The sequence below is a fragment of the Chrysochloris asiatica genome, unplaced genomic scaffold (assembly GCF_000296735.1).
Source record: "Chrysochloris asiatica unplaced genomic scaffold, ChrAsi1.0 scaffold00097, whole genome shotgun sequence".
NCBI lineage: Eukaryota > Metazoa > Chordata > Mammalia > Afrosoricida > Chrysochloridae > Chrysochloris > Chrysochloris asiatica.
The window spans coordinates 10,284,570-10,298,590 of record NW_006408615.1 but is presented as its reverse complement, the minus strand read 5'-3'; the positions used below and the strand labels follow the sequence as shown (position 1 = coordinate 10,298,590).

General features: G+C 55.8%; 1 protein-coding gene across 1 annotated transcript; it reads right to left on the bottom strand.

Annotated features, from left to right (window-relative positions):
• Positions 1–9,667: 9,667 nt before the first annotated feature.
• Positions 9,668–11,106, bottom strand: TNFRSF13C (tumor necrosis factor receptor superfamily, member 13C). Its single transcript, XM_006866916.1, has 3 exons — positions 10,971–11,106; positions 10,428–10,649; positions 9,668–9,846 (listed from the first exon to the last, which is right to left on the bottom strand). Exons 1-3 carry the CDS (start codon positions 11,104–11,106, stop codon positions 9,668–9,670), a joined length of 537 nt encoding a protein of 178 aa, XP_006866978.1.
• Between the last annotated feature and the right edge of the window lie 2,915 nt (positions 11,107–14,021).

Below are 14,021 nucleotides of genomic sequence, written 5' to 3'. Positions count from 1 at the left end.
GTCGCGCTGGCCCCGGCCCGGACGCGGGATCCTGCAGACGCCTCCTCGGGGCGGCTGGCGCCCGGGCCAGGCAGCTGTGCGCTCCCGGGTCGAGCGGGGAGCGCCCGGCCGCCCGCCGCAGCTGCCTGCCAGCCGCCGCTCGGCGCTCCCGCGCTCTGTCCTGCTCGGGCTCGGGCTCGGCTCGGCTCGGCTCGGCTCGGCTCGGCGGCTCGGGCGGGCGGGGGAGCGAGCGAGCGAGTGAGGCGGGCAGGCGGGGCAGAGCCGGGAGGGAGGGGGCGGTGGCGCGCAGCCAGCCCCGAGGGACCCTCCCCGAAGACCTCCCCAAATAGCCCAAGGACTGAGACAATCCACAGAGTTCAGCTTACGGCTCCCAAGGCTGTTACTTCGGACATCGAGCCCGCGACCGCGCGCCTCTGCTGTACAGGTGGGGACTGGGACGCGGAGGCCGGCGTCATCCCGGGGGATTGGTGCCCCACCACTGCCGCCGCTGCCTTCTTCCGGCTCCCTATCGGTTCTGAACCACTCGGAGGTGTGACATGAGACGGGAGCCCTCTTCTCTGCGCCTCTACTTTCCCTCCTCTCAGATGGGAAGGAAGCCACCAGCAGAACCGCTGCAGGGGACAGGTCTGAGGACCCTCCGCACAGCCAGAGCGCGGGGCGTTAAGCTCCGGGAGCCCCTACCCGGGTGGTTATGAGCACCGACCCCTTACCTACCTTCTGGGCGAGTGGCGATACCAGTTCTGGGGGCGGTGCCAGTGGCCGCCCTCCGGCCCTCCCTCCGCTGACCATTTCACTAGCCCAGGGGAGGAGACGCGCGCGGAAACCCAACCCAGACCAGGTCTTGGACACTGCTAGGGCGCAACTGTGTCCTGTTTGCCAAGTTTGGTTTAACTGGAAAATGTGACCGAGCCGCGGCGCCCTGCTTCTTTATGCTTGTTTGTTTCTCATCTGTAACATTAAAAACTCTTCCAAGGCAGACTCATAACCCGCCCCTACCCTTCAGGAGGCAGGGACCATATGGTCTCCTCCCCTCTGTCCAGATGGCAGGACGTCCAGTTCACCCTGGGACCTGGCGCAGCGCAGACCTCCCCTCAGATCAGCCACATCAATAAATGAAGCGATTCTGGTCTCTAGTTTCTGTAACAAGAAGCATCTGGTGGCACCGTAGGATAAGGCACTGGAGCGCAAGGTCGGTTTGAACCTCAAGGTTGGTGTTCCAAATCCACCAGCCGCTCCTTGGAAACCCTATACAGGGTCGCTGAGACTCGGAATCGACTCAACAGCAATTAACAACAAGGGTCTTTCCTGGGGAGTGCAGTGGCTCTGTAGGATAGGCATTGGACTACATACCACAAAGTCTCCGCAGGAGAAAGATGAGGCTTTCTGCTCCGGCATAGATTTACAGCCTTGGAAAGTCTGTACAAGGTTACTATGAATCAGGACCAACGCTAGGGTACTTAACAACAACAGGGTCTACCCTGCTGTCTTCCATTTCCAGCTCTCCTTCACTAGGTGACTGGGATCCATTTATAAAATAAGTGAGGATAGGGAAGGGGAGGATTTACATTTTAAGGAAGATCAGGTCCTTCTGTTGCCAAGATGAAGTGCTGACAGCTAATTTCAAGCTTACTGCACGGAGACAGGAAGGGGGTAAATATCCCACAGCCTCTCTTCCTTCTCGCTGGGTCCTTCCTTGTACCCTGGCTAAATAGAGACACCCTATTGCTCCCCCCAGCCTCCCCAACTATTTGTTTCTTGTTCAGCACAGAAGAGCCCACCCAATTAAAAACAAGACTTTCTTTATTACAGTTTTATAAGGAAAAAAGTGAGCAAAGGAATGAAATGAAATCCCATTCTCAGAGAAAACGCTGCTAAAATATGTCCCATTTTACCGACTGTTTTATAGCTGGGTTCTCTGATGTTCTTAAACTTTGAGTCTGTGGTTCTGCTCAGAGTTTCATAGCTCTCCATTCTGGAGCACCCTTTCTGCTGCCTTAGGAGACATTCCTAGAAACAGAATCAGTTGGCTCAAATTGCAGTTTGAGTTAAGGTTCCTACCACCCACTGCTAACTGTCCTCCAGGCTGCTAGGCCCCTGAGAGTGGTACTTCTCCCCCTTCTCCTGTCCCACCAATGCAGGGGACTAGGCTGAAATAGCCCTGGTGGTACAGTGGTAAAGCACTGTAACCAAAGGTCAATGGTTCTAACTCACCAGTCACACTATAGAAGAAAAATGAGACTGTCTACTCCAACAAATATTTACAACCTTGGAGACCTTATGGGGGGCAGTCCTACTCTGTCTTACAGGGTGACTATGAGTTAGAATTGACAGCAATGGGCCGGTTTTCAGGCTTACATAGTTATGTCTTTGTCACTATGGGACATTTTCCTAGATAGGATGACCCTTCTGGACCCAGAACTAATCTCCCCAATGCTATCCCATGGGGCCATGCCCTCTCCCTGCCCACTCCTCAGTCTACTGTCCAGGCACTGGGAGCTCTGCTCACCTCTGACACCATGCTAATTACAGAGGAATTCTAACCATCATTTGTCCAAAGAAGGGACTGGATTCCAGTCCTTCTACCTCACCTAGAGCCTGATCTGCCCCCTCCCCGACACACACACACACACACACACACACACACACACGGATTCCTCCCTGTCTCAGTGTGGTTCAGCCGTCCGTCAGTCATCATAGGCGTCCACTGTCAGTCATCATAGGCGTCCACATCTGCTGGCCCCAGGCAATGTGTTCAATACCCTGTCCATCCATTCAGCTGATGCTGTCCCCATCCCCCTCCCAGAGCCTATGCTGGGTGAAGGATCAGAGCTGCCCACCTAAGGAGTGACCCATTTGCTCAGGCTGCCCCTCCCTGGATCCCAGGTCTCTCCATACATAATAAGACACCAGGACACCTGCCTCTTGTCTCCTCTGCCTGCCCCCCTCCCACTCCCAGTCTGTGTCACCAAAAAGCGTCCATTGATCCAAGCTTAAAATAACCCCTGGCATCTGCAGCAAGCCCTGCGGGGCGGGCAGAGGAGCCCGTCTCTGCTCCTGAAGGGCACCCGCCCCGCCCCCAGCTCCTGATGCTGGCAGCTCAAGTGTGCGGATGTCTGAATGTGTGCCTGAACGTGATCGAGAGTGTGTACACTGGGCCTAGTGTGGTTGTGAGACCTTCCCTGTACCCGGCACATGTATGTACACATGTGTGTATCTTGTCGAGCCGGCACAGCATACCTGGTCTAGACTGTGGAAGGCTGGAGGCCCTGAGAGGTCTGGACATTTGGGAAAGTGTGTGCTGGGCCTGTTTCCCCGTATAGAAGGTGAATGGACGGTCTGCTGGCTCTGCCCAGTCCTGGGAGACGGGATTTGGAATTTTCTGGAGAGAAGCCCAAGGCACAGAGCAGGGAAGTGACTGATATCTGTGACTGGCATCTGGCCAGGAAGGGCCAGGGTCTGGTCTGGAATGACACAGTGGGGCCCAGAGCTGCTTTCTGGCCAGTTTAGCAGAAGGAGAGGAGCTGGAGCTGGGCCCAGAGCCCAACAGAGGTGCCTCCTCTCCATCCTGAAGGCACATTAGTATGTGCCTGGCATAGACATGCCTTTCCAAGCCCTACACTGAGAACTACTTTCTTCTTTGTTGTGAAGCCAGACTGACCTGGTTTGGAATTCCTAGTCTATTGTTGTTGTTGTTGTTGTTAAGTGCTATTGCATTGGTTCTTACCCATAGTGACCCTGTATAGGGTTTCGGAGGAGCTGCTGGTGAGTTTGAACCTCTGACGTTGCAGTTCAAACCAACTTTACAGTCCACAGTGCCACACCAGGCCTCTTGGGGCCATTCAAACTTTCCAGGTTTTCATTTTTCTCATCTGCAAGATGGACTGTTGAGTACCTTTCTGACAGGGCTGCAGGGAAAAGCCGATGAGCAACGCCTGGGAAACACTCAGGTGCTTGTGCCCTCGGAGCCCCCCACCCAGCCTGTCTGAGAGGATGGTGGTTGCCACGAACCACTCACAGTCTCGAGGGTCTCATTCCCAAGCTCACTTCGTTTCCAATTCCTGGAAATGGAGGCTGATCCAAGACGCAAAGATTCTGGGGGATTCTGGATTCCCTGCCAGAGCAAATGCGGGTCCTCGGAGGGGGTCGAAGGGGGAGGGCCCGCGGCTGCCTTTGTCTCTCAGTGGCAGCTCATGACTCAGGCTCCAGCTGCCCGTGGGAGGGAGGGGGCGCCCGGGCTCCTGAGGTCGCGGGGAGCGGAGAAATTAGGTGGCTGGCTGAGATTTGGGGCTCAGTCGCCCGTGCCCCTCCCCCAGGTTCCTTCTCCCGGCCCGCATCCACCCAGCCACACGGAATCTCGGACCTCCAGTGGTCACCGTTGGTCTCTCCGCCTGAATTCCCACCTTAGTCTCCCTCTTCAAGACACTCTAAAGGCTGGAGTGACCGTGCAGAACTGGAGCGACGCCCCCACAAGACTGTAGCGCGGGAATAGTCTGGCGGAGGTCACACAGCACTTCCTTGGGAATTGTCCCCCAGCTCCAGGGCACCACTCAGGGCAGCTCCTGGCTAGAAGACGTCTTGCACCCCTCAACAAGCACAGCTGGCCCCAGAGACTCAGCCCCGCCCTCCTCTGCCTCCGGGACCTGCAAGTTCTGGGATGGGCGCGGAGCGCAGGTGCTCCGAGGAGGCTCAGTTCACCTCGGTTCCGCCCTCTCTCGGTCTTGACCCCGCCTCCTCGGCTGGCCTCTGGCCCTGCCCCCTCCACGCTCCCCTGAGGCCCCTCCGCCCCGGAGTCCACTCCTCGCGTGGGCCCTAGTGGATCAGGGCGCCGCGGGCGGGGCAGTCTGCACTAGTCGCGCATCCTGGACTCGCGGGCACCTCCTGGGATCCCGGCAGGACGTCCAAGGCTGGGTCCCAGAATCTTCTAGGTCTGAGTCTCCGCAGCTGAGGGGAGCAGAGGTGATGTTCAGGGATCTTTTGGGTCCCTCTCCGCCTTGCTGGGGCTCCCAGACAAGTGCCTGGAGCAAAGCGCCTGGACCCGGACCACCGGCCTCTGCTCCTCCTGTTCCCCGCCTTCCTCTCCCTCGGGTCCGAGGCAGTCCGGGGTGGGCACAGAGCAGACCGTGACTGGGTGAGGGAGAATTTGGCTTGAGCCACCCGCATCAGAGCAAATAGAAGTGAGGTCCCACTCCGTCCCCAGAGGTGTCTGGGTGTCTGTCTGTGGGGCCTGGGAAGGTGAGACACCACGTTTCCACCAGGAGCTCCGAGCTCTCTGAGGGTGGTACCTCCCCCTCCCTATGGTTTCAGCACAGCCGCCCATCTCTCTAGCCCACCCGCTCCCGTGCTCCCCGCCACTCCTGTTCCTCTGCGTCTTTGCACACGGTCCTCTGGAACTGAACGCCTTGCCCTGGAATTAGTCACCTCCCTGCTTGGGGCATTCCTTGTCCTGCCACTGTTCCCTCTGGTCTCACCCATCAGATTAGCCCAGGGCAGGTGTGTTCAGGATCCTGTGTCTCTAGTGGGGTTACTGTTTCGGCTAAGTGGCCTCAAGTCAGTTCCAACTCATAGCGGCCCTGTATAAGGTTTCTGAGGAGCAGCTGGTGAGTTTGAACTGCCAACCTTGTGCTTCAAACCAACCTTGCAATCCAGTGCTTATCCTACAGCACCACATTATGTGTGATGGGAAGTACCCACTGAGACCACAGCCTCAGAGCCAGGCCCTGGGACATCACTCCCAGGAACTTTTTGAGCACTAGGAATCTGAGCCAGAAGTGTCCATGTCCCAGGGAACGAAGGTGGTGGCACTTCTGGGGGAAGAACCTACTTGCCTGTCTCCCGCTTGCAGGTAAGGAGAGAGGTCCAAAGAGATGCCACCAGCTTCTAAGGACAATGGGTTGAGGGGACATCTCTGCTGAAACTGAGGGAGGAGAAGGCTCAGGCCCTTCCTCCCAAAGCCTCTCACCAGCTGGGCCTCCCCACCCCTCCCCTGTGCCCCCAACCAGCCCAGGGTTACTAGGCAGGAAGTGAAAAGTGCCTGTAGGAAGTCCCAAGAGGAACTGAGACTTAAGCCATCCCAGCCCCCACTTGTAGGGCCCTGGGGACCTTGGGGAAACCAGACCCTTCTTCAGGAAAACCCGGCCTGAATACAGGCTTCACGGTTCCTACCCCAGCAAGCAGTTCTGCCTGACTCCATCCTGGATCCCTCCTACTTCAGAAAAACCCACTGGGGAGGGATCCCTTTGAGTGAAGATGAAAACAAGGGCGAGGCTTGTATCAGTCACTTCCCGGGAGGGAACCTGGGTGGGGCCAGCTCCACCACTCACTGGCCTGTTTGTCTTAGACCAGCTTCCTTCACCTCTCTGGGCCTCAGTTTCCCTGTCTGCAAGATGGGCCACAGAATACCTCCTGTTGGCTGTAAACTGGTCTAGATTAGAGGCCTTTGGCACAACAACTGCTCCCAGCAAGCACTCACCACCTCAATTACAACTGAGAAAACTCTCCAACAACTCAGCGTTCAGTGGAAAACTTTGCAGATGTTGAAAACCTGTTTGCAGAGCATTTAAGACAGGAGCAAACTCCCAAAATATGACAGCTTATATGCATGTAAAGGAGCTCTGGTAGCGTAGTGGTTATGAATCTGGCTGCAAACCTTAAGGTCAGCAGTTCGAAACTACCAGCTGTTCTGCAGGAGAAAGATGAGGCTTTCTGCTCCCGTAAAGATTTACCCTATACAGGGTCCCTATGAGTTGGAACCGACTCCACAGCTCATAACCACCACCATATGTATGTAGGGACTGTGATTATATAGAAAAGATACCAAACATGCCAGTGGCTGGGATGGCTGGGTTGTGGGTATGTCCCCAGACCTCAAACTGGCTCCCCTCTCTGGAATTTTCCAAGTTGTTGACAAAAAGCATGTAAAAACACACACACACACACAAACCGCAAGCGTCCCCCACATCCCAGGTGCTGTTAAGGTATGAAGACCCAGTTGAGGTGTGGGATGTGAAGGCTCCTTAGAAACGCTCTCACCTTGGATAGATGGTGGAGCCTTTGACAGGGACACACTGCGCCCTCTCCTCCCACCTCTGTTCCTGGTTCTTTCCCCAAGGAACTTCCCTTTCTCTTCCGTTATTTGCTGGGTAACTCTGACACCAAATTCTTGCTGTCTCTGGGCCTCAATGTCCTCATCTGTAAAATGGGGGTGCAGGTGGGGTGGCGAGCATGAATTCTCTAGGGTTGTTTCAGTCTTCTGAGGTCAGGAGAACTTGACATTCAATCTCACTACACCAGTTTTCAAAAGAGGAAACAGACCCAGAGAGTAAGCTTGGTGCGAGCCATGGGGTCAGCTGGGCCAAGGTTTGCATGTCTGGGGCTCAGGGGTTTTACCCACTCATTTCGTCTTCAGGGTTCACCCCTGACAGGGATGGAAAGCATGAGGTGCTAGAGAGAATAGGAACAAATGGTGGCCAGGAACCGTTCTGACTCCCCCAACTCAGAAACAAAGAGAGAAGTGGACAGCTGGGCGGATTCTGGGCCTGCACAGCCTCTTCCTCCTCCTGTCTTCAGCCTGCCACCTGAGCCAGCTACCTGGGTCCTTGGGGTCAAGGGCCTCAGAGTTGGGTTCAGGAAGGGGGTGTTCAGACCCTAGGGGTTCTATATGCTGCTAGCTGCTGACCAAGCTGGGAAAAGAATTGGCATCTGCTAGGCACCTCTGGTGGGCAGGTTAGAGAGAGAACATGATAAGAAAACAGTGGGACAGGGTCGATCCAAACCCCTTTTATCTTTTCTTTTTTAAAAAAAATTATTTATTTTGGTTTTGTTGACACCAATCCAAGAGTTCCTACACGTATCATTTAGCAACAGATAACGTTCATTGGGTTATGTGGGATCATTCTCACAAATGCAAACTTTTGTTCTGGGTGGGTCCTTTCCTATTAACACATTCACTGCCTGCTAAGCTTTCTGTCTAATCTTCCAAGTTGCTGTTGTCAATTGGATTCCATATAGAGAGTTCTTAAAAGAGCATAACGCTCAAGCAGATATCTTTTATGAGTTACGCTAAACTATTGTTTGGTGTTAAGAAGCCTTTCAGGGGATATTTTTGGCCTAAGGTTTAAAGATGCTCTCAGGGCAATAGTTTCAATGGTTCATCCAACCCTCCTGGTTTTCTGACGACTGGAGTCCATGAGGATTTGAAATTCTTTTCTAGTATTTCTCTTTTGATCAGGATTCTTCTATAGAATCTTTGATCAAAATGCAGAACTGCATTTTTTGACTCTCAGTCCAGTGTGCCTTCAAAGGTTACTCGGTGATGAGTTCTGTGAAGGGTGGAGTCCAGATCAGGAGGACAGGGAGGAGAGGCAGCGGTGGACTGTGTGATGTCCAGAGGGAACATACATAGTCTCAGCCCCACGCCCTAGAGCACGGGGAATCAATGGCAGAGAAGCAGCTTCCACTGGAATAATGGGGTGACCTTAGGGGCTGAAATTGAACCTCCAAGTGACCCTGTCACTCAGGGCCAATGCTTGGGATGGCCACAAAAAGAAGGGAGCTCCAGGGACAGCAGGTTCCACTGGTTCCAGGCCACAGGCCTGCCCTCGCCTCTGTATAGTGGAGATTTTTCTAGGTTCCCGAGCCTACCCTGTGGGACTCCATGGTGGTCTCTAAGGGCAATGCCCCCGAGGTTGTGGATTTCCTCCCAGGTTCAGGCCTGTGGTTCTTGAAGTTGTCACCAGGGTGAAAACGGTCTCTCAGGTCCCAGCAGGTTGGGCCAAGCTCAGGTTTGATCTCGAAACAGATACCTGAGAATGAGCACCATCCAGGTTTCTCATCCCTAAACCCCCAAAGGGAGTCCTGGTGTGATGCTGTTAACCACAAGGTGGGCAGTTCAAACTCACCAGCTGCTCCTCGGAAACCCCATACAGGGTCGCTATGAGTCAGAACTTACTCAACAGCACTTAACAACAACAGTCAATTCTAAAACAAGCTAACTCCCGAAGCAGGAGGGACTATTATTACTCATTGCTTCCATTTGCATCAGTTCAAAAGCAGGACAGTTCTGAGAGCAAGCATTAAAGAAATACCACACCTAGTTACAAATGCGAGTTTCTAGGTATAGTGCAAATGGTGAAGCACTTGCCTACTGACTGAAAGGTAGACAGTTTTAACTGCTTCAGAAGACCTGGTAATTCACAGCTCTACTCTGCAACACATGGGATCGCCATGCGTCAGAATCTACTCAGTGGCAATGGGTTGTTTTTTTTTGTTTTTTGTTTTTTTTTTGGGGGGGGGTTAGTTGCAAACTAAGCACCCTCCTCCTCCCTCATCTGTAATCTCGATTCTTTCTGGCAGACTGGTGGCTTTCTCACTTTCTAAAGAAAACCCTCCAATGCCATGTCCCAATTGTTCAAAAGCCCAGGAGCTCAGATACAACCTTCCGGGGTTGTCAAAGACGGTCTGAAGCCAAATACAAGCACATCGAACAGTCCATGCTGGCAGAACAGTGTGGTCTGTAGTGTCTGTGGCTCTGTGGGGTTCAGCACGGGAACAGCTTGGCTCCCAGGGAAAAGGCTGATGGGTACTGGGGTGAAGAGCCAAATTCAACTTCCAGGCCCCTGGCTGGAGACCCACAGGGAGGACAGAGCCACCTCCTGCCCTCCCTCCATGGCTACAGTTGCTCTGGGCCCATTGTCTTGGTGGTGACCAGCTCCGTGGAGCCCAGCTCTGTGGCTGGCACAGGAACACTGTGACCAGGTGGGGTGGTGGCGGGGTCTTCAGGTGGAGGCCAGATGGGAGCTGTGACATCAGTGGATCCAGGGGAGAGGACGATGACATTGTCCAGGGGCTCTGTGGGGTGGGGAGTGGAGGGCAGGTTGCATTAAAGCCTCCCCCCTCCCCACTCTCTGTTCTAGAACCCTCCTCTGCTGGACAGCCCTCAGGCCCATGGCAAAGATGAAGCCTCAGTCTTGGGGTGGGGGAGGTGGGGGGTGGGAGAGGACAGGAAGTGTGAGTTTAGGGCCTGTCCAGAGGGCCAGGAGAGGGGTGGGCTGATAGGGAAGTGAGGGAGCCCAGGCTGGGGGGTCCCACAGAAATGCCTGACCAGGACCCTCAGACTGGGATCCCCACTTGGTCAGATTGGGATATGATATAGAGTTGTACCCCTCACTTGTTCCAAACTCCCAGAGCAAGCTCTTTCGGCTGGGGGGCACCATCCATCAGTATCCTTCCTCCCCTTCAGAACTGCCCCACCTCCAGGTCTGTGCCTCCTCCTTCAGACTGCTCCCGCCCCTGAGGGCTGGGTCTCCCCATCCACACTGTCCCTACCCCCAAGAGCCCAGCCTCGCCGCTTAGACTGTCCCCACTCAGGACAGTGTGTCTCCCCTTACATGGTCCCAGCCTCAACTCCGTGCCTCTTGACGGCGACTCACCGTTCCCATCGCAGTCCGGGGTCTCCGGGGGCGCCGCTCCGCCTCGCTGTCGCCTCCAGTGCACCAGGCACACCAGGACCAGGGCCAGCGCTAGTCCCAGCAGCGCGGGGGCGCCGAAGAGCAACCCGGGCAGCGGCAGCGCCCCCTGGGGGCCAGCGTCCGCGCCCACCGACTCCTGTGGCTGCGGCGCGGTCCCCGAGGCCGAACTGCTCGCCCCGGCCGCTGGTGGAGAGGACAGGGAGGGCGGGCAAGGGGCAGGAGACAGGGACGGTGGGGGAGGGAGAGGGCCGGAGGGGGGAGAGACTGGGCCGGGAGGGAGGACAGAGGGGGGAGAACGGGGAGACGGGCCACGGAGAGGAAGAGAGGGGCGGTGAGGGTCACGCAGTGACGGCGGGTCCCCACAAGCCCCCTCCCCACAGGTTCTCCCATCCATCCATCGCGACGCCGGGCGCGGTGGCAGGTCCCGGCGCTCCCGGCAGCTCACTCCACGGGGGCTACCCTGCGATCCCTTGGTCGTCAGATGACCCCGGACCCCGACCTTACCTGGGCTGGGCTCCGGCGTCCGGAAGAGCCTGCAGGCCACACAGGCGCGGAGAAGCGAGTCGAAGCACTTGCCCTGGCCACACTGGGGGGGCGCTGGGCCGTCCCTGCCCCCCATACTCCGCGCTCCTCGCGCCATAGTGCTGGGTGCCGCTGCGCACACAGCTGGGACCGAGTCTTTCCTCTGCCGAGAGGAAATCGGGAGGGGCCGCCGACCCAAACCGTACCTGCCCCGCCCCCTGCCTGCTAGGGTGGGACCACTCAGCCAAGGCTCCAGGGCAGGCACCTCAGACCCTCCTGTTCCTCCATTCAAGCACTCAACCATTACCAGCAGCACCTCTAATGGGTGGGCGCTTAGCTTCATGGCAATGGGGACCCAGACCTCTGGGTAACCGCTGTTCTACCTGACCCATGCTAGCCCATGGCTCCAGGTGCTCCCCACCACCCGTGTCCCCCAATCCACCTTCCATGTGTCTTCGTGAGCTGGTTCATTAAACACTTCCTCAGTATTGGGCTGGCAGCCATAACTCCAGTGGTAGTGATGGAGAGAGAGACAGAAGGACTCGGTCAGGAAGTCAGGAGGTGTATGTACATGGATGGAGACAGAGGGGAGCAGTCTGGGACAGAGGCCTTGGTGTAAGCAAAGGAGTAGGAAAGTCAGGGTGGCAGGGAACAGGCCACTGGCAGGGACTTGGACTCTGGTCTAAAGTCACTAGGGAGCCAGGCAGGACTTTATACAGCCAGTGTCACAGTCAGACCAAGGCTGGACTGGAAAGGACACACCAGGCTCAGGGGAGAGCAACTAAGGGACGAGGAACAGGTCATTCTCTAGATGCTAAGAGAAGGGACACTCAGATCGATAGATGGCATGGACAGGCCAGGGCCCAGCAGGTGGGCTGCTTTCTTGGATTCCTCTCCCAGGCTCTTGTGTCTCACCTTGTCTGTGTCTCACCCTGTCTGGCTTCCAGACCTCTACACAAGCTGCTTCTGCCATCCGGGTGGGGGGCAAGTAGCACTGGACTAGTGTCTGATGGTGGTCCACAGTAGGTCCCTAGGTTCTATTATGGGAGCACAGAGAAAGACGTGACTGCCCAGGGAACAGAAGTGGAGGTAGGAATAGAAGGAGAAGGGCTTTAGTGGCTGTAATGGGGAGGGGAACATTCCAGCAGAAGGAACACCCATGGGGGAAGGATAGCATTAGGGACAGTCACAGCCATTGCTTTGTGCAGGGAACTATGGGGCTGAAGAGCCTGTAGAAGGTGCCAGGGCCTCAGGCCTGGGGGGAGCCCCAGGAGGCGTCTGAGGAGGGGAGGAGAGGGACTTTAGAAGGAGACCCCTCTCCGGCCACCCTGGAGTCGGACCTAGTCAGGCCAGCTGAGCAGTGAGGGGCTACATCTCTGTCCAAGGCAGGGGGATGACCCAGCAGCTGTTTAGAAGGAAGGAAGGGACCAGCAGCTGGTTGTGGAGTGAGGGGAGAAAGGCTTAGCCCCAGGTTTCTGGCTTGGGGAACCATGAGTCTCCAACCTTAGAGGGTCTCTGGCCCATTGCCTCAGCCTCCCCTGCCCACGGGCCAGCAACTCGGTGGCAGGAAGGTGTAGGCGGGTGCTGCAAAGGAGAAGTGGGGCTGGGGTAGTGGGTGTGAGTGTGGGTGTGTGCTGAGGGGGTGGGGGCAGCCAGGGCAGGGCAGGCCTTTTGGGGGGGGGGGCAGGACCAGGAAGGCTGGGCCTCCCCGTGTGTCCATCACTAGAGGGGTTACTGTTCTGATATTGTCAGTGCAGCCAGAGCCCTGGCTTGTACCAGGTGCCTGATGGAGCGTTTTCCACACATCTCAGTTAATCCTTGGGCAGGCTGAGCTTGTGGGGATCCAGGAGCAAGAAGCCTGGGTCTGGGAGAGGGCAGCCCAGCACAGCCAGGCCTGAGCTCATGGGGTGCTGAGTCCCTAAGGGCTCTGACTCCTCCAGGTAGGAGGTGAGGAGTTGTTCTCAGGGCCAGAGGGGGAAGGAAGAGTGTGTCTCACCGACCACCGACCACCGTGTGGTGCTATCAAAGAGAGGGAGGTGGATCACTTTGAAGGACTGAAGTGGAATTACTCATGGAATTCAAACATTTTTGTGTGCCCTAAAGAGCTCTGGTAGCGTAGTGGTTACGAATCGGCCTGTGAACTGCAAGGTCAGCAGTTCGAAACTACCAGCGGTTCTGCGGGAGAAAGATGAGACTTTCTGCTCCCTTAAAGATTGACAGCCTCGGAAACTCTGTGCAGGGTCACTATGAGTCAGAACCGACTCCACGGCACTTAACAACAATGACTGTGTGCCCTGGTATGGCACTTATAGGATAAGCACAGCACTGCTAACAGCAAGGTCAATGGTTCAAACCCATCAGTCACTCCTTGGAAACCTTATACAGGGTGGCTGTCGTCACGTTTTTTCTTGGTTCCTCTTGCTCTTGGGGGTTCTAAAGAATTAGCCCCACTGAGCTGCTGCTTCTCAATCACATACGAGCAATGAGCATTCACTCAGAAGCTCTCTATTGCAAAGCGAAAGTATACTTCAGAGAGAAGCGGACCTGTCTCTGTGAGGAGAAGACCCTCGGGTTGGGGTATATTGGCTTGTAAGGGTATGGGGTCTCCTCCTACAAGAGTGGGCTAATACATATTGATTAGGAGGAGTGGTATGTTGAATATTCATTGATTACTAGGAAAGGGACGCAGGCTTCTTGGAAATGGAGCGTCTTCTGCACTTGTCAGCCCTCGGCGCTGTCTCCATGGGCTGTTTGTCTGTCTGTGATCAGCTGCTTCCCTCTATCGGAGTTTCAGGTCCTGATATCCTTAACTCTGTCTCCAGTGTTAACATTCTTGTTGGACTAGAGAGGTCTTCCCCCTTTCTTTATCCCTGTCCAGTAGGAGAGGACTCAGGGCAAAAGGGTGGATTATGAGAGGCCCAGGGCCCAGGGGTCCTAACCTCTTCCTGACACTGCGAGTTGGAACCAACTCAATGGCACTTAACACCAACAACTGTGTGCCACACAGGTTCAGGCCTGGGGATACATGGGACA

What these genes read in the sequence shown, in the direction of transcription:
- TNFRSF13C (XM_006866916.1), bottom strand. Translation starts at nt 11,106, where the DNA reads ATGGCGCGAGGAGCGCGGAGTATGGGGGGCAGGGACGGCCCAGCGCCC. An exon ending in GACGCCGGAGCCCAGCCCAG is followed by an intron (nt 10,650 to 10,970) that starts GTAAGGTCGGGG and finishes CCTCTCCACCAG; the next exon opens with CGGCCGGGGCGAGCAGTTCG. An exon ending in CCCGGACTGCGATGGGAACG is followed by an intron (nt 9,847 to 10,427) that starts GTGAGTCGCCGT and finishes CCCACCCCACAG; the next exon opens with AGCCCCTGGACAATGTCATC.